This window comes from Oncorhynchus nerka, linkage group LG5 (assembly GCF_034236695.1).
Source record: "Oncorhynchus nerka isolate Pitt River linkage group LG5, Oner_Uvic_2.0, whole genome shotgun sequence".
Lineage (NCBI taxonomy): Eukaryota > Metazoa > Chordata > Actinopteri > Salmoniformes > Salmonidae > Oncorhynchus > Oncorhynchus nerka.
In genome coordinates this window covers 58,130,616-58,158,025 of record NC_088400.1, presented here as the reverse complement: position 1 = coordinate 58,158,025, position 27,410 = coordinate 58,130,616, and the positions used below count along the sequence as shown (strand labels likewise).

The following is a 27,410-nucleotide window of genomic DNA, read 5'->3' as shown; positions in this document are numbered from 1 at the left end:
CTGTACTGTTGTCCTGAACAAGGTCCGTTAGTGACGGCATCTGAACAGAAAGACTAAAAGGTGCTTAATAATAAATACATTGGTAGGCCATTAAATTGAAAGTGCTGAGTCACTGTAATTGAGTGAATAACCTTGTCCAATATCAACTAGTTCAACACTCCATGAGGAATAGAGCCTTAGAGCAAACAAAGTATGGCCTTTCCTTCACCTCTGTTAAAAAAAATATACAGGTATAAAATATTTACCTTTCGTGGCTATCACACATAAAACATGAGTTAATTTGAAAAAGTAATAATGAACAAACCTCTTTAATCGTCATCATTGTGTTATTTCTGAAATATGCAACACTACCAAGATCTTCTTCATTAGGTTGTCCGTTGCATGGTAACCAAGATGGACAATTTCACAAGACAAGTACTGCAGGGCCATCTAGTGGCTATTGAACAACACACTAGCTCAAGCAGCATACAGGAGAGGAACCAAGGAGCTTACCGTAGCACACACCAGGGCCCTTACCGCATGAATGACACATTTCAAACCTCCATATATACTATGTAGGCCTTAATATAACAACTCTTTATTACTCTCAAATCAAACTACCTATATAACTGTATATCAAATCAACCCTTATACCCTACCCCTAGACGCTACTAATGGTTAGTGTGAATATCAAATAAACCCCTATTCCCTACCCCCAGACACTACTAATGGTTAGGGTGAATACCAAATCAACCCCTATACCCTACCCCTAGACACTACTAATGGTTAGTGTGAATACCAAATAAACCCCTATACCCTACAGCTAGACACTACTAATGGTTAGTGTGAATACCAAATCAACCCCTATACCCTACCCCTAGACACTACTAATAGTTAGTGTGAATACCAAATCAACCCCTATACCCTACCCCTAGACACTACTAATGGTTAGTGTGAATACCAAATAAACCCCTATACCCTCCACATAGTCACTATTACCCTACTCCTTGACACTACATTTGAAACTCTACTTCTTCAAAGAGTATCTTAAATAATCCCACAGCACCCCTCCTCGTACCACTTCCTTCCCCAATGGTGCCTAAGACTCGCACTTCACTCCCCCCACTAGCACTGACTTTGCTAATAGCTGCTTTATTGAGTAAAAATGTACTTACTATGACTGAGATATATGGTTGTCTTAAGATACATGTAAGTTGCTCTGGATAAGAGTGTCCTCTAAACGACTACAATGAACAAAATGTCATCTCTAAAAGAGAACGACAAAGTAACACTGAATGGAAAAAGTGTCCCACGCTACTGCAACACCACAACCAGGGCCATTTCCAGACAACAAAAAATATATAATAAATGAAATAGAAAACAATGACAAAACCGTTTTTTCCCAAAGGGGGGAAAACCTCTTGGCTCCTTCAGTTGTGAACCCAGTGTGTTACGAGTTGAAGCCGTCCAATAAATAACCATGTTTCACTCTAACTCTGTGACTTGGCCCAAATTCTTCCCAACAACGGTTTTAATTCGCTGAAGCAGTTGAGCAGACCACATTAAACCCTATTCACAACTGAAACCACCCCCAGTTCTTCAACAAGACCGTCAACCCAGGGCTACTATGTGGCGCACCAGGGAGCCTCTCCATCACACATAATGGCTGCCGTAAATAACACGCTGCTACAGGAACATAAACCCACAGTCGCAGGGCTGGTGCCAAGTTAGAGCTGGACCTAAGCATCAACCGGGACCAAACCCAAAACGAGTTCCAATACCATGACTAGTTAGACCCGGAGTTGAACAACTGAACATGAGTTGAAGTAGTTTTGAGTTGAAAGTTTTGTGACCTTTTTGGAAACTAGACCTTTTCTCTTTCAAAAGGGATGCGTTTTCTATCATAAAATGAGCCAACTCTAACATAAACAGTTTTAAACACAGGCACAGTTCAAAAAACAAACAAAAATCTCAAATCAGAAAATGAAAGGTAAATTGTACTGGACTTATTGCAATTTAAATGACTTTACATCAAAAATGTTTCGACCAATTGTTCAAACACCCACACTAATTGCCTAAAGATGTTTACTGTATGTGAATATCACCTCCATATACAAAGGTCAAATTTGCCTCAAACACAACTGCAAATGACCCTGTTCAGTGATTTGTCCTGCGTTCCTACAATTGTCCATTGGCCGTACCTTTTGTTAACCACATCTACTTAAAAACACCCCAGGCACAACAACCATGCGATTAAAAAATAAATAATGTCTCAACCCCAAATGGCACCCTATTCCCTACATACTACTCGATAATCTCCCTAAGGGCCGTGGTCAAAAGTAGTGCACTACATAGGGAATAGGGTGCCATTTGGAACGGGTGCCCCTACGTCTTCATACTAAGCTTTGCCAAGAGCTTCAATAACAACACACGTGTAACAGCATACCTTACATTAAAAGCAGTCTTCTGCTTTTGCTCAATGTATAATTTCTGCCATTTAACAAGGCCCAGAACCGTTAAACCCAACTTTAACATATCTTTACGTTGCCAGAAAATCCGAGCGAGACGTTACAGTATTTCACAGCTGAAGTATTTGCTGTCCACAGACTTTATATGCGTTTGGCAATTGGCCTTGCCCAGTGATAGCAAGCCTGATAATGGAAAGCATACTCTTAACGAGCTAAAAACCAACCACTGACATTTAGCTGTAGCTAGACTAGACTACATTCGGTCTTTTCAAACGGAGGATCAACTCGATGTGAGAAAAACTGATCAGGCAATCAGTAGAAAAACTGGCATAAGCATTCTTTCTAAAGCGACATTTACCCTGACGTCTCGAGTGACTAAAAAAGGAGATACCTCTGATTATGATTAGCTTGCACGGTAGTAGAATGTCTTCACTGATGTTCTCCCCTCTCTGTCCTGTAGATGGCCTTCTCTTCCTAAGAGAACTGTCAAAGCCCATATTCACAAAGTGTCTCAAGAGTAAGGAGTGCTGGTCTAGGATCAAGTCCTACTTGTCCATATAATCTTATCGATTGTGATCTAAAAGGAAAAACTGATCCTAGAACATTTATAATACTGTTCTACTAATACTCAGTCATATAATCTGCCAGATGAGATGCCTCATGATTCTGCTGACTCGTCAAGGTTTAGCGAGTGGCTCTGCCTAGGGATTGTAGCTGGGTATTCAGGATTAACATTGAACTCAATGGGATTATCATGCTATTACCTGGGAAGGTCATGGTGGGGAAATAAACAAGGCTAGTGATTTCATCCAAATATTACTACAGCATTGTTCAGTGAAAAGTGAAACATTGGACTGCCTAGTCAGTTGCACAACTGAATGCAATTCAACCGAAATGTGTCTTCCGCATTTAACCCAACCCCTGTGAAACAAGGCATGGGATTTGCTGCTGGGTGTACGCATGCAATCTATCATTAGGGAAATATATACATATTGTATAAACATAGAATCATAACTTCAAAGCATGTCTCTGTCATATTATACAGCATATGTAACTGGGCTTGATTGCTCCATGTTATAGTAACCCAGTTGCACTAGACACAGTGCTAGCATGGCTGTGTAATTCTACAGCATTGTGTTGTCATTTATTCATAAGGGACAGACAGACAGGGTTCTCAGGAGTGAATTACTAGACCTTCCGTAACCCCCTGATACCCCTCCATGATCCGGAGGAGATTTTAAATTAATTAGAGACGACTGCGTCTCTCAAGGCCACATTGTGCACCAGCTGCAGTCTGTGCAATGCCACATTGTGCACAAGATGCAGTCTGTGCAATGTTATTCGTGAATGTGTGTGTGTGTGTGTGTGTGTGTGTGTGTGTGTGTGTGTGTGTGTGTGTGTGTGTGTGTGTGTGTGTGTGTGTGTGTGTGTGTGTGTGTGTGTGTGTGTGTGTCCCTCTCTCACTCAATAATCTCTTCATTACACAGTGCACCTCAGTTTGAGGCTGGGAGGCTCTCGCTGAATCAAAGGTCTGGAGGATATCTCCTTGGCCCAGTACTGCAACACAAACATCAGGGACACAAAACACTGTGCAGTTTCCTCCTCCTTCATCAATAATACATGCAGTTTACTGTCTGCCTGCCTGTCTGCCTGCCTGTCTGCCTGCCAGGCTGGCAGTATATTGACCAGCCTGGATTCTGCTAGAAGAAGTGTAACAAGGGGATTTGTCTGACTGGCAAACTGTAGGCTAAACAATGTGTGTTCACTACAATGCAGAATACAGTTATTTACCTTCTATTATGACAACAACAACAACAACAACAACAAAATGCTTTAAAAAGTAGCATGTCGTGTAGCATTTTTGCCTGAAGTGAATTTACTCTTTAAGCCCAATTGCATTGAAATAATACATTTTCTAAATAATAATTTCATTTCTGGCAGGTTCTTAGTAGTAGCTCTGCCCTTGGAACATTGAGCAGGTAACAATTACCATAATATCCATATTTAAATTGCAGTATAAAATATGATTATATTCTTGAACATGGCCATTTGCGAAAATAATACTTATCTTTGAAATACAGAGGATGGCGTAAACCAAACCTCATGCTATTCCCTAGAAATCACTGCCCTACAGATCCCTGGGGAGTCCATAAATTCAATTATCATGCAGGGCCAACCATTACATTAGAGCCTGGCAATTGCTCTCATGCAGGCAGCAACTGCAGATGTACAGCATACACACACCCCGGGATATGGTAAACCGTATGAGTGGCCCATTTATCATTGCCAAGGGACCCACACCCTGTCCATCCACACACAAAAAGAGAAAGAGATGGAAATAAAAAGAGAGAGGGAGAAAGACAGACACAAAGAGAGACAGGCACACACACACAAACACACAGAAACGTAAAACAAACACACACACACGCACGTACACACACATACAAACACAAACTCAGAAATAAAAGAAATGTCCCTTTTTCAGGACCCTGTCTTGCAAAGATCATTAGTAAAAAAAACAAATAACTTCACAGATCTTCATTGTAAAGGGTTTAAACACTGTTTCCCATGCTTGTTCAATGAACCATAAACAATTAATGAATATGAACCTGTGGAACGGTCGTTAAGACACTAACAGCTTACAAACGGTAGGCAATTAAGGTCACAGTTATGAAAACTTAGGACACTAAAGAGGCCTTTCCACTGACTCTGAAAAACAACAAAATAAAGATGCTCAGGCTCCCTGCTCATCTGTGTGAACGTGCCTTAGGCACGCTGCAAGGAGGCATGAGGACTGCAGATGTGGCCAGGGAAATAAATTGCAATGTCCGTACTGTGAGACGCCTAAGACAGGGCTACAGGGAGACAGGATGGACAGCTGATTGTCCTCGCAGTGGCAGACCATGTGTAACAACACCTGCACAGGATCGGTACATCCGAACATCACACCGAACATCACCACACAGGTACAGGATGGCAACAGCAACTGCCCGAGTTACACCAGGAATGCATAATCCCTCCATCAGTGCTCAGACTGTCAGCGAATAGGCTGAGAAAGGCTAGACTGAGGTCTTAAAGGCCTGTTCTAAGGCACCTGCCAGACATCACCGGAAACAACGTTGCCTATGGGCACAAACCCACCATCGCTGGAACAGACAGGACTGGCAAAAAGTGCTCAACACTGACGAGTCACGGTTTTGTCTCACCAGGGGTGATGGTAGGATTCGCGTTTATCGTCGAAGGAATGAACTTTACACCGAGGCCAGTACTCTGGACCAGGATCGATTGGAGGTGGAGGGTCCATCATGGTCTGGGGCGGTGTGTCACAGCATCATCGGACTGAGCTTGTTGTCATTGCAGGCAATCTCAACGCTGTGTGTTACAGGAAAGACATCCTCCTCCCTCATGTGGTACCCTTCCTGCAGGCTCATCCTGACATGACCCTGCAGCATGACAATGCCACCAGCCATACTTCTCGCTCTGTGCTTGATTTCCTGCAAAACAGGAATGTCAGTGTTCTGCCATGGCCAGCGAAGAGCCCGGATCTCAATCCCGTTGAGCACGTCTGTGCCTGTTGGATCGGGGAATGGGGCTAGGGCCATTCCCCCCAGAAATGTCCGGGAACTTGCAGGTGCCTTGGTGGAAGAGTGGGGTAACATCTCACAGCAAGAACTGGCAAATCTGGTGCAGTCCATGAGCAAGAGATGCACTGCAGTATTTAATTCAGCTGGTGGCCACACCAGATACTGACTGCTACTTTTGATTTTGACCCCCCCTTTGTTCTGGGACACATTATTCCATTTCTGTTAGTCACGTGTCTATGGAACTTGTTCACTTTATGTCTCAGTTGTTGAATCTTATGTTCATACAAATATTTACAAGTTTGCTGAAAATAAATGCAGTTGAGAGGACGCTTCTTTTTTTGCTGAGTTTACACACACACACACACCACCCAACAGCACATGTGCACCGTCCAGAGACTGCTGGCTCTGTAGGCCTGGCTGTGACTGCTCGTCAACCATCTCAATGTGTGAAACCACTATGGGAGAGAGGGATCCCAGTGAAGGTCCCCATAGTGGTTTCACACATTGAGATGGGTGACGAGGGTGACAGCCATCACTGGGATCCCTCTCTCCCTGCACATGGCTGATAAGCCCCAATCTGTAGAGACAGCACCTGAGTCCCCAGCGGTCCCCTCGGTCCCCAGTCCCTCACCAATGTCAAAGGTCCTCCAAACAGCTGTCAAAGGTGTTGTCTCCAAACAGACCTCAGTCCACCACACAGACGTCAACCATAGAAATACAAGGAAAATACTTCAGAATGAAAATATACTATTATACCAGCACCATTCTAGAATAGAAGTAATGCTATTACTAGGACTTCAGCTCACTAGCCTATCCCATTCTTTATTTTTTCTAGCTTATAGCTAGAATGTATAGGCATTTTGGTTTATTATCCATTTGGCCTACTGCTCTGTATGTTTGTCCTGATCTCTTTTAAAGACTCAGATCTGTAACGGTACCTTGCATTTTCCCCATGAATTACCACTGGTGCATGTGGGTCCTTTGGAGTAAATGAGACTGTTGAAATGCCTCGAATGTTGATGTTGATGAGAAACTGTTTCAATCCATTTCGCTAGAGTTCCATTCAAGCGTGAGCGAATCGCATGCAGTAATCAAGGAAGGAGAAAAGAAAGTGGTTTGTGCGTGTAGACCTGCACGTGCGTGGATGCATGTGTCAAAGGAAGCTGTACGCATCTACACTTTACGATGGGTCTATTAAGCTGTGATACCATGGTGCTACCAGCGTGTTTCACACAAAGTGCAGCGTTTATTTTCCCCACGTTGTTTAGACGGACGTTTCCAGTGGTCATAATCTCAGCCAGCGTTTTAAAATGGCCCTTTAATGTACAGCCAGCACGACCAAAGCAGCAGCAGCACCTAGCGACCTCGGATCTCGATCTCTCTCTCTCTCTCTCTCTCTCTCTCTCTCAATTCAATTGACTTTATTGACATGGCAAGTTCATTATTACTTACATTGTCAAGGTATACATATCGAAAAATAAAAAATAAAATATATATTTATATATAAATAAATGGTGGGACCAACAGCAATAATAATAGTAGTAGTGGACATGGGATTACCATTAATAACAACTACAACAACAAGATTAATGAGAACAACAATACATCAAAGCAATGGTAGTAGACCAGTGTCAACATGACTGAGAAGACACATGACGTGGTATGAAAGACAAAACAAAACAAGATGGGAAATATTATCGACATTACTTTGCACTTTTCACTGGCTGTCCCTCAGGTTGTGACAGGAGGACACATATTTGGCTGCCAAAACTGCACATTTTGGCTTTTCACCCAATAAATATTAGATTTTGTCTTCATCTTTTATAGTTTCAAATTCTTTGTATTGAATTATAATTTTGGGAAAGAAATATTATCTTAGGTCTGAGTATTTGTCACAGTGTAATAGGAAATGCAGCTCTGTCTCTACCTCTCCCCTGGAGCAGAGTGAGCACAGCCTGTCCTCTCTGGGCAGCCAGGTTTGTCTGTGACGACCGGTCTCTATAGCCAGACTGTGCTCACTGAGTCTGTACCTAGTCAATGTTTTCCTCAGTTTTCTATCAGTCACAGTGGTCAGATAGTCTGCCACCATGTACTGTCTGTTTAGAGCCAAAATAGCTTTGAAATTGACTTTGATTTTTTGTGGTGTCTTTCCAATAGGTGATATATTTTTATTTTTGTTTTGTGATGATTTGGTTGGGCCAGATTTTCTGAGTGCTGTCCTGAGGCTCTATGGGGTTGGTTTGGGTTGGTGAACTGAGCCTCAGAACCAGCTGGCTGAGTGCTGTTCTGAGGCTCTATGGGGTTGGTTTGAGTTGGTGAACTGAGCCTCAGAACCAGCTGGCTGATGGGACTCTTCTCTTTTTTCATCTCTTGACATTGTAGAGCTGTGTGATGGAATGTTTTGGGGTCACTTGTTTTTAGATGGTTGTAAAATTTGATGGCTCTTTTTTCTATTCGAATGAGGAGGGGGTATTGGCCCAATTCTGCTCTACATGCGTTATTTTGAGTTTTTCTTTGCACTTGCAATACAGTCTTGCAAAACTCTGCATGCACTATTTCGATTGGATGTTTGCCCCATTCGGTAAATTCATTATTAGAGATTGGACCCCATACTTCACTGCCATATAGAGCAATTGGTTCTATAACTGATTTAAAAAATTTGAGCCAGGTTTCTAATTGGAATTTCGATTTTGATGTTCCTTTTAATGGCATAGAATGCTCTTCTTGTTTCGTCTCTCAGCTCATTCACAGCCATGTGAAAGCGACCTGTGTTGCTGATATTTAGTCCTAGATATGTGTCGTTTTTGGTGTGTTCTAATAGAACTGTGTCCAAATAGAATTTATATTTGTCATCCTTATTTCCAGACCTTTTTTGGAATATCATTATATATATATTTTTTAGGTTAACGGTCAGAGCCCAGGTCTGATGAAGATGATCTAGGTGCTGCTGTAGCCCCTGTAACCCCTCTTTAGTGGGAGACAGCAGCACCAGGTCATCTGCGTACAGCAGACACTTGATTTCAGTGTTGTGTAGGGTGATATCAGGTGCTGCCGATTCTTCTAAAGTTTTTGCCAATTCATTCATGTAGATGTTAAATAGTGTTGGACTTATTGGGCAGCCCTGTTTCACTCCCCGTCCCTGAGGGAAGAAGTCTGTTTGCTTGTTGCCAATTTTAACTGCACATTTGACTGTACATTGATTTAATAAAATCATATGTTTTCCCCCCAATACCACTTTCTATTAGTTTATAAAAAAGACCTTCGTGCCAAATTGAATCAAATGCTTTCTTGAAATCTACAAAACACGAGTAGATTTAGCATTTGTTTTGGTTGATTTGTTTATCAATTAGAGTGTTGAGGGTGTAAATGCGGTCTGTTGTACGATAATTTAAAAAAAAATCCAATCTGGCTTCTGCTCAGGACGTTGTGTTTGTCAAGGAAATGATGTAGTCTGCTATTTATAATACTGCAGAGAATTTCCCCCAAGTTGCTGTTAACGCATATCGGGGAAAATACCTGCAGTGAGGATAATGTTGAAGAGTTTGAGTATAGCCAATTTGAATTTCTGGTCTGTATATATGATAATGTCATTTAAAATCAGCACCACATGCCTTTTTAGGGTTGGAGAGTGCATAGTTTTTCCAATAATTCTTCTTCTGTAACCGGGGTATCCACAGGATTCTCTCTCTCTCTCTCTCTCTCTCTCTCTCTCTCTCTCTCTCTCTCTCTCTCAGAGGATTCTAAATTCCAGGGGAAACCCACAGCAGTGACTGGTACTGAATGAGAGGGTTTGACTGGAGAAAGACAGGCCACGCTTGTTGGAGTGACTGGGCCTGTGTTCTGCCTTCTCTGAGCCTAAACAAGACCAGTTACCAGAGCTCATCATCAAATACCTTGTGGGGGATCCAGTGTTTTTCTTCCTGGCTGAGTTTGAACGGAAGGTGGCTGGGTGGGGCTGGCTGATTAAACACCCTGCAGGGCTTAAGATAATGTTTAAGCAGTACACAGCACGTTCAAGGCCTGGCAGGTATGGCTATACCAACATCTCCTTATAACCAATAAACCAATGAATATAGGTCATGTCTATCATATAGGGACTCTGACAAAGTTGTCATTGCTCTTCAGTATCTTAACCTCAACATTTTTTTATTTTATTTCACCTTTATTTAACCAGGTAGGCCAGTTGAGAACAAGTTGTCATTTACAACTGCGACCTGGCCAAGATAAAGCAAAGCAGTGCGACAAAAACAACAACACAGAGTTACATATGGGATAAACAAACATACAGTCAATAACAATTTACACTGGAGTGACAGATGTGCAGATGAGGATGTGCAAGTAGAAATACTGGTGTGCAAAAGAGCAGAAGAAAAAAACATTCTGAGACGCTTGATACACACTTATTGCTTTTTACAAACTGCTGTAGTTTAAGTTCCGATAACAAAGATAGTCTAAGAGTCTAAGGCCCATGTAGTTGGCAGTTTCCATGGTATTGTGTAACTGTACCCCCCCCCCCCCCTGCCGCCATTTAAAACACTAGCTAAAGTTAAGGCTTGCATCATAAAGACGACTTCATAATGCATTCTTTCCCTACTTAATACAATCATAACACTGTAACCTAACGTGTCCCAGAGGAGGTAGTCTCTCTCTCTCTCTGTCTCTCTCTCTCTCGCACGCTGAAGGCGGAGAAGAGAGCATAACTAGTTAAAGAGGAGGCATCAGACACTGGAGGCTCAGAGATGCACACTTCAAAGTCTACACCATTTAATCTGTCGTCCTCTGGAGGCGGTGTGTGTGTGCGTGTGTCTGTCGGTATCTGTATATCATTACGTGTCTGTGTGTGAGGAGGTTACTCTTAGGGGCAGAGTGCCTCTCGTTCACCCTGCCATCACATTAACAATTATCTCCCTGATGCAGCCCTCGCTTTTGATTTCTATTAAAGACCCTAAAGAGCATGCCTGAGCTCCCAGAGGAGAGGAGCATCTCCCAGGCATGTGTGTGAGATGGGCTACTCCAGGAGGGATAATCCCAATTTCAAATGGAGCTCAGAGACACACACACACACACCCCACATTCTTCTTTTACCACTCCCTTCCCCTCCTCCTGTCTGGCACAGATAACTCATCCCTCCTTCGCCCCCCTTTCCTCACACACACACACCCGGAGTTGTAATTAGCATGGCATCCACTCTCATGACTCGAAGAAGCAGTACTCAGAGGAAGCCACACACAGCCAGGCAGTAGATATTTCCCTCCGAGCTCTTCACTAAGGTCAGAGGCTGATCAGTCTCTTAGTCTGACTGACTACAGTACGAGGTGCTGACACACAGAGTTTCCCCAGTGAGATAAGAGCTACGTGTGAAACGTCCTTCTCTTGTGCTGCGACTGTATGGAATTGGCGAGAGTGAGCCTCAACGTGACTCTGATTGCGTGGTCACGCATGACCTTGTCGACGGCTACAGCGCACACCTCAGGAACCGCAATGCGCAAATAAATACACTGGGTAGGTCGTTCTCCACAGGCACAAACTAACATCCAAGTGTTTTCCAAAGACTCCATGGTAAAACGTCACTGCCTCAGTGGGGTGCTTCCAGGAAACAATCCTGTTACCATCTATATCATCTATATCTATATATATCTACACGTCATTTAGCAGATGCTTTCATCCAGAGCAACTTACAGTAGTAAGTGCATACATTTTCATACTGGTCCGAATCTACAACCCTGGCATTGCAAGCACCATGCTCTACCAACTGAGCCATACAGGACCATCTATACAAAGAAGGCTATGTACAGTATGTGGTCATTGTCATGATGTAGTGTGTTGTTACGAACCCAGGCTGTTAGCTCGGTATTCTCAGGGGGACTTCTAGAACGCTCGAGACCACTACGAGAAAGCATTGTAGATATGGATATCCTAGAGTATGTAAATCTCAAGTCTGCGTTAGGGTTGCTGCCGTAGTGCTCTTTTATGAGATCTATTTGGGGCTGTAATGAATTTACCGGAGTTCTAAAGTTGTAAACAGAGTCCAAGGCCGTGGTCAGCTGGTATCTGCTCTGTCACACTGTCGGTCCCCTCTCTCCGAGCCTTACCTCACGCCCTCCGCGTCCGCACATCTGGCTCCCTGGTCTACTTTCCCCTTGTTATATAACCACTGTGTTTGTGTGTGTTTGTGTGTGTGTGTGTGTGTGTGTGTGTGTGTGTGTGTGTGTGTGTGTGTGTGTGTGTGTGTGTGTGTGTGTGTGTGTGTGTGTGTGCGTGTGTGTGTGTGTGTGTGTGGGTGTGTGTGCATGCGTTACATTTGACGTTATCCCTGAAATCTGCTGCACTAATGTCCCATAATATGGGTTGACAATACCATGGCGATGGGAGCAAGACCTAGAATTGCCACCCAGAAAAGTGCTGCAAGACCCAACGTAAATATATGTTTTTAGTTCAGGAAAGTTATCAGTGCAGTGACCTTGGTCGATGACCGAGCAGGACTGGCATGCCTACAACTGTGGGCTGTGGGTTTTAGGCTGATAGTGTGTGTGTGTGTGTGTGTGTGTGTGTGTGTGTGTGTGTGTGTGTGTGTGTGTGTGTGTGTGTGTGTGTGTGTGTGTGTGTGTGTGTGTGTGTGTGTGTGTGTGTGTGTGTGTGTGTGTGTGTAAGACAGCATCAACAGTACCATTGTTCCTTCGCTTTTGCTTCGTGCGACTTCCCTCTGCAGGCGAGCCACGGCCAGCTTCTCCCTGAACAAAAGAAAGAGCGAGAGACAGAGAGAGAGAAAGACAGAAAGAAAGAGCACGAGAGGAGTGAAAGAGAGAGAGAGAGAGAGAGAGAGAACAAGAGACGAGTGAATAGCTGATCGTTTTTCATTGGGACACAGTCAGGCAGGTCTGCCACCTCTCTCTGTCAGTGCCCCATGCACTGTGCTCTGCCAAACAACTAGCTAACAGCACTGTGGTATACCAACACATCAACAAACATCAAACAGAAAGGGTATAGGGGGCAGCAACTAGACACTACACACTAAACAGAGACACACTAGCCTGCGCCTTGATAAAAAATAGCACACAAAAAGCACGAAAATAATTCCACATTGACAACCATAAACATCCACTCAGTCATAGAGATACAGCGTCTAGCGTTCTATTTCTATGAAAACCGTAGAACAGACAAACCCCCCACTCTCACATGAGCTCAATCATTTTGCTAATGAGAGAAAGCGGTGCGTTCATGTACTGGCACTGATAATGATGGCCTCTTTAGAGCTTTTCCCAAGGTATCACGGCCTGACTGACTAACAGCTCTCTCGGCCAGGCATGCCTTCCGTATTAACAACATACCATAACATGTTTAAAAGCTAGAGACATGAGGAATTGCACTGCTGTGGTTTCAATGCCAGCCAGCCAGCCAGCCATCACTTTGTTAGCCCACAAAACAACGCTTAGTATTCCATATTACTGGTAGCTACCTGTCTGGAACCAACAGACAAGACAACTCCTCTAGGCCAGGCATACCTTCCATATTAGCAACATATCTGAAGGCAAGAAACAAGAAGAGGTACTGTAATGCTGTGGTTTCATTGCCCACCAGCCACCATTGTTAGCCCACAAAATAACTCTTAGCATTAGTAATAGGGCAATTTCACAGCATCGGAATTGCGCGGAGACGCCAACAAAGAGTTTCTTCTGTGACTTACCTGGGGAAAGTCCTGTGTAAAAAAAGATTACTAAGGTAGAAGCTATAGAGTAGTAGATGAATACAGATATGGTATAATATGGATGATGAAGTCCCCACTGAATTAGCAGTTTGTAAGACACTACTCGCTGACGCCAGCTAAGAAAGTTCTGGTTTGTGTGTCATCCAACTGCTGTGTGTGAGGAAAGGGAAAGAGAGACAAATTCAATTACGCAAAGCCTTGGCACGCTGACTGATTAAGAAACAGTGACGCTGTGAATCCGACCGGAAGTTGATGCTATGAATCTGAGCGTAAGTTGACATGCCCTATTAAGACACGCAAACACAAACACACACACACACATACACACGCGCACGTGCGCACACACACACACACAGTAGCTGGAATGGTTACTAACAGGAGTGTGCAACTGGAGTGGGAGTGTGTTGCCGTGTGTTTCAGGTGTAGCGTGTAGGATCACATGGGTGTGTGTGTGTGTGTGTGTGTGTGTGTGTGTGTGTGTGTGTGTGTGTGTGTGTGTGCTGTGTCACCTTGTGAGAAACACCTGAACTTCTGTAACTCGTCACCACGTCTACACTGTTTTCCTAACTGGCAACTCATCACATACCCTGCTGCTACTGTTCATTATCTCTCCTGTTGCCTAGTAACCTTACCCCTACCCATATATATATCTACCTCTATTACCTCATAGCCCAGCATATCGACTCGGTACTGGTACCACGTGTATATAGCCAAGTTATCGTTACTCATTGTGTATTTATTCCTTGTGTTATCTTTTTATTATTATAATTTTTCTCTCTCTGCATTGTAGGGAAGTAAGCATTTCCCTGGTAATCTACACCTGTTGTTTATTAAGCAAGTCTTTGTTATGTCTGCGAGCTAGAGATGTTAAGGGGTTAAGTTTCAGGCCACTTATTCACAGACATGTTACAGGGGGCAGGAAACTTGAGCTAACTGCGCCCGTTGAGAAAACCACTGCCAAAAATAGAGCCATTTGACATTCTGTGTTAAACATAATTACAGTAATTGGTACATTTTTAACAGGCAGTCAAAACAATATTTCAACATGGCAACATTTGACTCCAATTTCAGCCCTGAGAATGTGGACGGGTGGTATTTGAATAGGATCATGTAAGTAAGGGTTGGAGGGGAAAAAAAACGGCCTGGGTAATGGACGACCCATTTTGCATATTTGATCCTGACATCATGTGGCATCTGCATTTCAACTACATCCAAGTTAGTCCAATTCTGCTGATCTGTTTATCTGGGAACGGCTGGGATAGTCTGTCCATGACCAGCTGTGTAAACCTACCTCTCAAAAGAGAAACAGAACGAGAGTCAGTCCTAAAAGCCATAATGACAAACATTCCAGATATCAGAAGTCATCCTCCTTGAGTTGTGATAGGGGGTTATAAATATATATAAATATAAGTCTCTGTTCCCATATGTCACACTGGCATACAGTACCACTTACTAGAATGTATGGGGCATGTGTTCTAATTAAATGGTATAGTAGTATGGAATTGGAACATGGCCAAGATGTGTTCCGATGCTCTGATCCCATGTTTGATCGAACACAGGCGGAAGGGAAGCATGCTGCATGCTCACACAGCTAGCTGTCCACAGTTGACCATGTCTTTGTGAATGTTTTTCATCTCAATACCTAATTGAAACCCCAGCTGCATTCAAACCCTCCTCCCTTCATCCCTGCTCCCCCCCTGCTCTTTGAACACGGTTAGGGGGCTTCGGGAACGAGTGCATTCCAACGGCAGCGACGGGCAGACAGATCGGGGTTGGCACCTCGCTGGCCTCCAGCAGTTCCCAGTGACCTGGAATCACCTGGCACTGCCCGCACCAGTGCTCAGTCTGTGCCCACAGTCTGCCCACAATATATCCACCACGAGCAGTTGGGCCAGTGGAGAGCAGGAACGCAGCTTGACTAGCTCCACGCTTCAGTGAAGCAGGCCCAACCACCTAACACCCCCGCCCCCCCCCCCCGCGGACGCCCCACCGCTTCCCACGCCTCGCACAAGCTGCTGCAGCGAAGGGCAACGGGCCAAGGACCAGGGAGGGCCAAGCTCTGCCCCCAGGCTGACACCACGGGCAGGGCAGGAGCAAGGGAGGGCAAGCCCCAACCATCCCATATCCCACATGCCATCTCATCGCTCGCCCTATAGGGCTAAGGGTACTTTTGGCAATATGTACTAACAGTACGAACGTTAAGCCAAAAAACTCCATTTGATTGGTTACTGGAGAGTATTGGACCACAACTATATGTTTCTGAACTAGATCTGTCACATCTAGTTCTGATCCAGGATCAGCTATCGGGATCAGCTGTCAGTTGTCCACCCACCCACATGATACTTTATTGGTCTTTTCCTCATTGGGATGTTGTTATTCAGGCACAATCATAGCAACATCACCTTCCTTTAGGTTTCATATGGCAGCCTAGAAGGAGCCGAGGCGAGGCGAGTGAAGGTGTGTGTGTGAATACAGATCAAATCAGCCCTGTTTCCCCAGACATTCTCCCACATTCTCCAGGCTAACCAATCTTCACCATCTCTAGATTGTTTTCGTCGTCACGTGAGAGACAACGAGCGCGGCTGCTTTGGCGTCGGAGCATCCCAGCGTGCAAAGACATGATCTGGCGAGGGGCGGGAGGATCAATCATTCTCCGGGAGATGTTATTTGCCAACCTGAGCTGACACGTTCGCCCCAAGACAAGCTTTGAAATGCATTGTGGGAGGCAGCTCGTTGTGTTGCGTTTTTTCTTTTATCCTCATTGTTCCATTGTCAACCATTGTCCCTTGTGTGAGTTTGTGTGGTTTAAGTCTATTTTGTCAAGTCTAAGTTTGTCTGATGAGGAAAGATGGGAATTTACAAAGAAAATAGTTATCCTTGTTCATGATACTTAGGGTTACTCTGTAGTCCAAACTACACATTCATACACTGGCAAGCCAACCCTACCTCTCTGTCCTATCAAAACCATTGCCGCAACGCTACTGCGTACGTAACAATGAGAAAATGACATACTGCCTTCAGGTAGCCTAGCGTTTAGAGCACTGGGCCAGTAACCGAAAGGTCGCTGGTTCAAACACACGAGCAGACAAGGTGAAAAATCTGTCGATGTGCCCTTGAGCAAGGCACTTAACCTTAATTTGCTCCAGGGGTGAAGTACTACTATGGCAGACCCTGTAAAACAACATATTCCACTGCAGCTATCTGGTGTATGTGACAATAGAACACCGTCCATGGTTGTACGCTACAAATAGTCATGCCGGGAAGAATTTGGCTAAAACAGGAAATCGACCTCACCATCCACTACATAATAATGAAAACTCATCTCCTGCCATGCCAGCTCTCACAGTCTATACTCTAAACACACCACTCTGGGAAAAGGATGCCTGAATAAAATAGCCCTCCGTTAGAGTTAATACTAGGCTTACATAAGCAAACGGAACATCTAAACCATGACATTATCTCGATCTGAGTGAACCGCAAATGTACACAGAGTGAAGTGGATGGGAAGCATAAATGTTTGGATGATGATGAGTCCCCATGCATTTATGTATTAGCTGAGTTTTAACTCTGCAGGTGAACAAATCTGGTGTGTGTGTGTGTGTGTGCATGTGACTAAAAGTGTGTGTGTGTGTTTGGAGAGACCTTGCCGGTTGCCTCTCTTTTTGGCCAGGGTCATTTCCTTCCATGGAGCGTCAGGCCAATGAGTTTGTTCTGGCGCTTATTAAGTTATAGCATCCATTAGAAAGCAATCATGGCTAATGCCCCCGTGTGTGTGTGTGTGTATGCACGTGCATCTACGCACATGAATGTTATGCAGTTACAGCCATGTCACTAGAAAACGTTCCCCCTTAGCACTGAGAGGCAGGGAGAGGCTGCTACATCTACCACCCACATCTGGGGGTCTGACCTCTGGTACCCTGTCCAGACCTGGGCTACACGGGAGAACAGCGGGAGGTTGGAGCCATATGTTATCACCTCACACACACCCATGAAATGAGGAGATCAGATTGGCCAATGACTGTTACCACACCACATGCATCAATAATGGAGGACATGAAACATGATGAGGTTTCTTTGGAAACACACAAAGAACACCTCTATATCTATCATTGGGAAGCTATACGGGCTGGACACAAAAGCGTTGTTTTGGATAAGAATGGCTCCATCTTTAAAGACATTTTATCACTTTATAAATTATGGAAAGCCTTAATAGAGAATAGCCAGTGAACGAACCATGAACCTTTTCCGGGGCAGAGACGTATTTTACAAAATACAGTAGGAAAGGTTCAAATGGGATGATGTTCACATATTATGTGCTTTTGCCAATTGCCTTATCTTCTGAAATTACAACACATATGTTCACACATTCATTTCCACACAATAAGAAAACCCAAGGACCTTTAGCTCATACTACCCATCAACGATCAGTAACAGTCACACAAAACACTAATCCTCTGTCCAATGACAGCTATGGCAAATTTAGCTCTGAAGCCTTGGGTCTGACAGGGTTTAGAATGTTCCTAGCGAGCAAGGACCCCCCCCCCCCCCCACACACACACACACACACCTCCCCCAGTCTCTCTAAACATTTTCTCATTGGGCATGTCACGGCTGACCTCGATTGTTTCTCAACCACATCAGCCACAGTCAGACGCATTCCACCTCAGATGGAAGGAAACAGTCCGACGGAACAGATGTCCTCTGAAATGGCATCCGATGCCCCGCCATGACAAGCCAGTTCACAGACAGAATACAGACAGTCGGCTCGGGCACGATGAATGGAGATTCTGAATCACCGGACTCAAATCACTGCAGGTGTTCAGTGTTGGAACCAGACGCAAACGTGCACAGATACACACACACACACACACACACACACACACACACACACGTATGCATGCATGCATGCACACAAACATACACGCACACCACACACTGTAGGGTATTTTCACCATCTATGTCAAACCCCAGTCATTCAGGTATACGCTCATGTTCCGATGTGTAATCATGTGTGTATCACTCCTATAATTGTGTTTATCTGTCCAGTCCTTTCCCCATGGAGCCAGTGTTGATGTCACACTGACCAACACGTGACAACAACCATCACAAGCGTTTCATTCGCTCTGCAGTAGGCCCTTCAAAATGCACTGACTGCCTCTCAATATGGGGACACACACTCTTAAGCCTCACACACACACACTCACTCCATACCCCATTATGGCTGTTTACTGCTGACTCATCCGGGCTACTTTTAAAGGCCACCCCATGTCCCTTTTTACTCATTGTGAATGGGAAGCCATCGATCATCGTTTCAGATGCAGCGCAAACACTGTCCCCTTTTACAGCAGCAGACAGACAAGTCAGTCCTCTAGAATAGACACAAAGGTACGGGGTCATCACGGGCTCTCGTTCTCTCAAGTGTCCCTGGTCTCCCCGGAGAGGCCATTACAACGTGTTAGCTATGTCACACATTGACACACACACACACACACACGCACACACACACACCTCTATGTAAGAGAGTGCCGGGTACCAGCAGCCAATACAGTTCTGACCCCACTGAGCCAAATAAAAAGTAAAGAAACGGCAAGTGGATGAGGTCTGCTTGTTTCTCACACAATTCTCCTGTGATTTACGATTGGGATAGATGGGAGCTGAAGTTTGTTGACATTCCCAAGGCTCGGTTAGCCTCAATCTGAAGCCATGGGCCGCATGTAACTCAAAGTGCTGATTTAGGATCAGTTTCGCCTTTTATATCACAATGAATAAGATTACATCGACAGGGGGAACCGGATCCTACATCAGCACTCCAACTGAGAGGCTTGACACATACGCTCCAGTTCATTCCCAACAAATGTCATAAATGGTTTTGTTTAAAAAAAAAGGGCATCTTTAAATCGTGTGAAAAGATCAATCAAGAGATGTTACTAGAATGGTTTGACACCTGTCCTTGGTTAAGAATCATGATGGAAGCTTATGTTTCCAGGTTTTAGCAATAAAGAAAGCATTTTCTTCAAAAGTCGATGAACGCTTGTCACATATCCTGTCATTTTCTCCATCCATGCACCTTGGTTGGACTGTGAGGCTGCAACAGCATACTGTTCACATTGTAGCTTTTCTCATCACAATTTTGTGGGATAAAGTATGAAGCTTCGATGCCAAAAAAAAACTCTCAAATGACGGCAGACACATCAATCTTCTCATAAAGAGTTTGCATGTGAAACGTATGACCCAGTTACTGCTGAAAACACACTGCTTAAAACTAGTCTTCTAGTCTTAAAACTCAATCCAATCTGGGGTGTTTCCAACTAACTTTTATGTCCACCGGTTTTGTCTCTTAAACTTAATCCTTCGTGGACACATGTATCAAAGGGATGGATGCCAACACAATCAAAGATTAAGGTTATATTTAAAAGAGTTACAACAACCAGAGTTCTACAAGCCTGTGTTCCAAGAATCTGTCATTGCATAAAGACTCTGTTGAGAAATATAATCCATGGCTTTATTTTGTGGGCCAAACCTGATTGGCAAACCTTGGAATTTAGCAGTTAGTGACTGGAATAATGTCCTGCTAAAATGTTCACCTTGGAGAACTCCCGTAGAGCGAACCCAGCCGTTTTAAACCACAAGAATGTGGCGTTTTAATGGCATAATTTAACAGGGTAATACTGTACTTTGTCTCTAAAGGCAAAGGAGTAATCAGATTCCACCAACACCATACATTGACAGTTACCACATAAAACCCTTTTATTGCCTATAAATGGTGTTGGGGTATTAACTTTTAATGTTGCTTTTGAGTGGGACACTCGATTCAGAAGGCAGTCAACCACAACATGACAAGGATTTAACAGTCGTTCACATTTGAAATATGTCTTTCACATTTGAAACTATGTTGGCAATCGTTGCAACTATAGAACAAATGCATTCATATAGCCTACACAGCTGTCAAACTGAAATCTTGCTAATCTCAAAATGACTGAGCTATCCATCAGAGACAAGGCATTTGCCTTGCCCCATTTTCAACAGGGCAACTTAGACAGACTCAGACCGAAACAGGCTCATACTGGCTTGTCCCATGTCGGAAAGCCCTCCAAAGACCTCTGCTGTCTTTTTAGAGTTTCCCACGTGCTGTTCTTAGCAAGATAAATGTGTAGCGGGACTATGGGAGGAATGCATTCACTGCTGCTCCTAATTGATGTGAGTGGTCGTCAGCAGCAGTACAGACTGTCTAAACAGAGCCAGGGGTTAGAGAGGGGAGAGGAACTCAGGCCTCACACTCAGGCCTCACACTCAGGCCTCACACTCAGGCCTCACACTCAGGCCTCACACATCATTACTGCTTTATGGGCGCCTCTGGGTCTCCCCACTGTGTGTGTGTGTGTGTGTGTGTGTGTGTGTGTGTGTGTGTGTGTGTGTGTGTGTGTGTGTGTGTGCGTGCGTGCGTGCGTGCGTGCGTGCGTGCGTGCGTGCGTGCGTGCGTGCGTGCGTGTGTGTGTGTGCGCATGTGCGGTGTTGTTGCTCATTTAAATGTGTGCTTGAATGTGTGCGAGTGTGTCCAACCCCAGTGCTGAACAGCACAGAGCGGGAGATAGACTGGCCTCTGGGGAATTGGGTCCTCTTCCCAAATGAAACGAGTCTGGCTGCAAATGAGGTGGAAATGCTCCCATGCTGGGACACACTGGGGCTGGCCATAGAACAGGAGGACATTCCTCAGCAATTCATTTTGACCTGAACCCAGTATGCCCAGAATGGAAGAGGGAAAGGAGGGGAGAGAAGGGGAGGAGAGAGAGAGCGAGAGAGGACTAAAAGCATCATATTTGATGAGGGGATGGCAGTAACCGGTTGTGATCCCTGTATGCTTACTATGCTTACTGCCAGCGGCTTGTCTGTCAACAAACTGGCTGTCCATGTAGACATTTGGATTACATGCAAAGTGGTGGGCAGAACATTGTGAGTGGATAATATGTATCACTGGTTGGACTGGCATGACAACATTTACAGCACTTCCACTGAAATATCAACTTTCAACATATTGTCTCATCTGAAAGTATACTCTTAGTGGGATTATAACAAATAGGACATTTACACAACCAATCCAGTGACTCCACAATACATTTGTCACACAAAAACACACCTTCAACTGGCTCCATATACTGTAGATGACATAGTACAGTTAATGACATACATTAATATCAAACGCTGTACAGGAATAGAATGGGGGGAGATCATGTCACTCAGAAAATGTTTTCATTCATTCATCGCGGGGACACATGAAGCACGACGCTTTTAAATCCATCAAATCAAATCTCTCCACTTCGCAATCCTCTTAAACTAATCCCCAGGTATGTTTCAGAGGCCGCTGGCCTCAAACTGGACAGCACCAGCAACACATCTGCCCAGTGTGAACACTTTCACTTGGCCAGAAGCTGCCCCAGGCTGCCTGTAAAGTAGCACCGCCTTGTAGCATTATATAGTGAATCATTACGGCCAATCATAGACTCCCTGGTGATAAAAAAAATATATGTTGTTAAAGAATACCAGAGTAAAACTGCAATGCTATTACATAGTCTAACTGCAATGCAATTGTGTTTGTTTGAGACAGAACAACGCAGTTCGACGGGAGAAAAGAAACCAACAAACATGTCATGTCCTATAGTCCTGTTTCTGTGTTTCTGTCTCCTCTTTGTTTACTCCGACAGAAATAGGAGCCGTCACTCAAGTCAGTGGTGTTTGAGTGACAGCTAAGGGTTCTGTTGATAAGGGTATGTATGCAGTACTGTCACCCCCTCATACGGTGACTGCTGTGGGGCTGGCACATGTGGCCAGCTCTCCCCACACCAGTCCTAGAGAAATAGGGGTAGGGGTCCACGGGAGCCCCACAGCTGTACAATGGAGCTGGCCACATCCAGCCATCCATACATCCATCCATCCACAACACACACGCACATGCACACGCACACACTGGGGTAGAGCCAGGGACAAAGCAGTAATGATGTGAACACACACACACAATCCCAGCAAGGGATCACAATCCATACCCCACCATTGCTGTTTCTATGGCAGGATTAGACTCACTGCTGGGGGAAACAGACTAATCTTTAATATGGCTAAGAGGGGACGAAATACATTCCAACACACACCTCCCAGACTAGCTTGTTGTACCTCTCCTTGAAATGATCGGGCACATATTCCCTCTGTTATCAATCAGAAATAAAGCCTCTTTACAGGGCCTAGCCCCGTGCCGTTGCCCCAAGCAACAGGGCACACAATTGCTTTCCTTTTCCCTGCACTGGCTAGTAAAGGGACCGTCTAAATCAGGATCATCTCCTGCAAGTAGCCTCATTCCCGAAATAAGAAATGTAGCTAACGCTGGGTTACACGCTCATCGGAACCAGTTGGACAAACACAGCTCACAGCAAGCGGACCCCGATTTAAAGAGGCACAACCGGTCATAACACTACAGTCAACAACGCGTACAAGCGTAAAGGAAGCATGTACACTGCATTTAACTTTGCGGCTCCTTGCAACTTAAAGGACACACCTGGCTGAAATTCACATGAAATGACAACAGGAAGAAAACACCTTTAAGCCCAACACAATGGCTTACTATTATTGGGTTGCGTAGAAGCCTATGCACCAGATGCAGAAGCTTGATGCCCCTAGTCCACAAAATCTGAGAAAAAAATACTGCTGAATTCCCATGTCTTAAAGGGACATCTCCTGTCTTAAAGGGACATCTCCTGTCTTAAAGGGACATCTCCACTCTTAAAGGGACATCTCCACCCTTAAAGGGACATCTCCACTCTTAAAGGGACATCTCCACTCTTAAAGGGACATCTCCACCCTTAAAGGGACATCTCCACTCTTAAAGGGACATCTCCACCCTTAAAGGGACATCTCCTGTCTTAAAGGGGAATAAGTGGTGGTGTTATGAGCATCTAGCTATTATCCTTACCATGCCTGAGGTGCTGCATCCTGGTGTTCTGTCTTCAGTTGACACACATGGTAATTCTGCTGCACGCTGCACCGCACAGCAGCTGCTGCAAGCCACTGATCCCACCCACGATAAAGTTTACATCCCCAATGCAGCCCTCTGCTCGGTGTGACAACTGCGCAGAACAGCGATCGCCCTCTCTGTCTCTCTCTGAGCCTCTCTCTTTCTATTGCACTCCCTCTTCCTCTCTCTCTGACTTGCTCTACACACAACCTCTGCCTGTCCTCACTCTCACACACTGTGTGTGTTTCTATCACGCTGCCTCTCTCGTTCTCTCTCTCTCTCCCTCTGACAACATGCACACTGCTGCCTCTCAACGCCGTTTATCACTCTTCCTCCTCTGTCTCTCTCCCTCTCTGCCCCTCTCTCGCTCACACTCGCGTTACATACTCTGCCGCTCTCACACCGCCTCTCTCCCTGTCTCTCTCCGTCTCACTCTCGAGGTCCCTCCTCTTTCTGTGCCTCAGCGCTTTTCTCCTGCTCAAGCTACATGACGTTTAACATGTGTTGGGGGGTGTAGGGATGGGTGAGATAGCTGCTGGCTCTGAAGGTGGCACTTTCCTCTGGGGAGATGAAGGGGGTGGGTGATGATGAGGGGGGGTAGGAGAGATGGGGGAGGGGGTGACAGTGTGGGGGTTCGGGGACGTTAGTGGGGGTTCAGGGACGTGAGTGGAGCTCGGCTTGAGATGTTTCTGACTGAGCTCTTTTGAGAGAGAGAGAGAGAGAGAGAGAGAGAGAAAGAGAGAGGCCTGCCTGCCTGGGACAAACTCCAGCCCATCTGCCGCAATCACAATCAGTCTCAGCTGAATGGCTGTGACAAACCAAAGCCCAGAGCCTCTCGATCAGGACGCCTACGAGGGTAGAGGGGGGAGAAATGGGGGAGAAGTGTAGAGGAAGGGGGAGGGGACCCCTCTCCATTGTCTCCCCCCTCCACTGTGAAAAGGGGGCAGGCACTGGAGGGGTGAAAGGGAAATTGAAAGGGTCCTGGCTGGCGAAAGCAGTCCTTGTTCAAATAAAGAGGAAGAGAAAGGACGAGCTACTCCCAGCCTAGCCAATCACAGTCCCTCTGCCCAACATTCACTCGTCGCTAATGTCGCTAAATGAACAATTACGCTAAACACATGAGTAATTAGTAGCACCACAACCAAAGGGGACAGAAGCGGATGCCTCCTAGTTGTAAGCTGGGCGAAAAATAAACACGCACATATCACCGCATTTTGGGTCAGAGAAAGTTAGAAGTTAATCAGATGGTGGTAAAACTAGAAATGCGCACATTCCAGTGAGAACATGCAGGATCTGAAAGCCAACATTCGAACTGGTTAGAGGGCGTAACATCAGCTGGGAAGTTTGTGCCGTGATCGTAAAAATCTTGGCGTGTCAAGACTACGTACTTTCATTACTGGATCGTTGTGTCCCATAAAATTGACAGTGGGAAACCTACTCATCATAATAACAGGGAAGATTCACAGCGGCTTATTATGTTGAATATGACCGAAGTGTCATGCGTATTGCATTTATCATAAGTTGCAGATGTGTCTTACACGCACGCACACACACACACACACACACACACACACACACACACACACACACACACACACACACACACACACACACAATCTGAATATGTGGTGAGGTTCTAATTTGATTTCTAGAGCAGGTGGTCACCAATTTAGTCCCATTGTCCTGTTTGGATAAAAAAGATAAATGGACTCAGAAGTCAACAGGAACGGATACATAATCAATAAATATTGAGGAGTCGCCCCCACTTTACTTCAATAAACTGCACGCCCCCCAACGTTGAGCGACGGCCATGTCTACAACGGGATCCAAAATGGACACACAGAAAGACAGCTTGTCAGTAGTGAGACAGAAACCAGCAGACCAAGCCTAGTCACTCATAGCAGAGTCCGACAACCCCCCCCCGAAACAGGAAGCTCTGTATGTTTGGACATCCAGCACATGGACATTGTTTTAAAAAGTGTAACAACATGTCCAGGTGTGAGTTAGTGTGTGTGTGTGTGTGTGTGTGTGTGTGTGTGTGTGTGTGTGTGTGTGTGTGTGTGTGTGTGTGTGTGTGTGTGTGTGTGTGTGTGTGTGTGTGTGTGTGTGGTGAGTGATCTTCTCCACTCGTTAGGAATCCCTGATTACTCCACTGCCTGTAGTGTCAGTGACAGATTCCAATGTTTGGAAACACATGGGTGCCAACATACTCCACACACACAACCTGACTGGTTCCACTAACACCACCACCACGACTACTACCATCCCCCCGTCAACCATCACCAACAGGCTAGCATTCCACTGAAAGGCGGGTGGTGGATGGTTGTACTGCTGGGAGAGGAAGGGGAGGGGGAGACAGGGTTGATAAGGGGCGGTGTGGGGGGGAATGGGAGTTCAGGGGGGGCTCTCCTCCTCTCCTCCTTGGTAAAAAGCGACCATAATCCCCCAGCAATCAGACATTGATGTCATTAATCCGGGAGGCCTTATTAAAACATGTGTGGAGGGAGGGAGGACAGAGGAGGTTGATGACATGCGTCACTTAGCTGAGCGCATTACGTGACCAGTTTCTGCCGCCATCGTCGTCAAAGTCTGTGTTCCCCCCTCCCGGACACTCGTTAATCAGGGGGCGATAATCATGGGATAAAATGCAATGGTGTGTGTGTGTGTGTGTGTGTGTATAAATGTTCCCCCCTTCCTTAATCTTCAGGGCCTCAAACACTATTTACCACATCTTATTGGCTCAGACAAACACAACTGCCAAGCATTTGTATACATTTCTGAATGTCTGAACACTAAATGAGGGACGCTAAAGTCTAAATACCCTTTTGATACTAAAACCAGAAGTGTTGATCGCATTTTTTTTTTACCTTTCATACTTATTTGTCAACAGACTACCCCCTTGGGCTGTTTGTACGTTGAGACGAGCGGTGGGAATGCCATAGTGTAGACATGGGCGTTTATTTACCCAACACACACACAGGCTACCCGGCTCGGGCTACACTGCTCTCAACCACCTCCCTAGACAGATGTCAGGCTATGGAAACCATCTGAGCTGTGATCGTCCACTTTGGAATGGCCCCACCGACCGCAAACTGGGACAGCCATTTAACATTTTGTTGGGGGGGCCAGATTGAACGTGCAACACGATGAGTGGGATCTGTGATAATGTGCCTCTGTCACGTTCCATTAAGCAAGGGGAATGGGTTGGCGTGATACAGCGGGGGGAAAAAGTATTTAGTCAGCCACCAATTGTGCAAGTTCTCCCACTTAAAAAGATGAGAGGCCTGTAATATTCACCATAGCTACACTTCAACTATGACAGACAAAATGAGGAAAAAAAATCCAGAAAATCACATTGTAGGATTTTTAATGAATTTATTTGCAAATTATGGTGGAAAATAAGTATTTGGTCACCTACAAACAAGCAAGATTTCTGACTTCTTCTTTAAGAGGCTCCTCTGTCCTCCACTCGTTACCTATATTAATGGCACCTGTTTGAACTTGTTATCAATATAAAAGACACCTGTCCACAACCTCAAACAGTCACACTCCAAACTCCACTATGGCCAAAACCAAAGAGCTGTCAAAGGACACCAGAAACAAAATTGTAGACCTGCACCAAGCTGGGAAGACTGAATCTGCAATAGGTAAGCAGCTTGGTTTGAAGAAATCAACTG

At 45.0% G+C, this 27,410-nt stretch overlaps 1 protein-coding gene across 3 annotated transcripts in view; it reads right to left on the bottom strand.

The window, feature by feature from the left end:
* The window catches only part of LOC115129725 (nck-associated protein 5-like), a 164,973-nt gene that overhangs the window by 81,664 nt on the left and 55,899 nt on the right, over window positions 1–27,410 (bottom strand). For 2 of the 3 annotated variants that reach the window (XM_029660386.2, XM_029660389.1), the window contains exon 4: window positions 12,699–12,762. In XM_029660386.2, the coding sequence (XP_029516246.1) occupies window positions 12,699–12,762 (64 nt within the window). Of the gene's footprint in view, window positions 1–12,698; window positions 12,763–23,691; window positions 24,107–27,410 lie in introns of those variants that run through there. The other variant, XM_029660387.2, reaches the window with a different exon arrangement.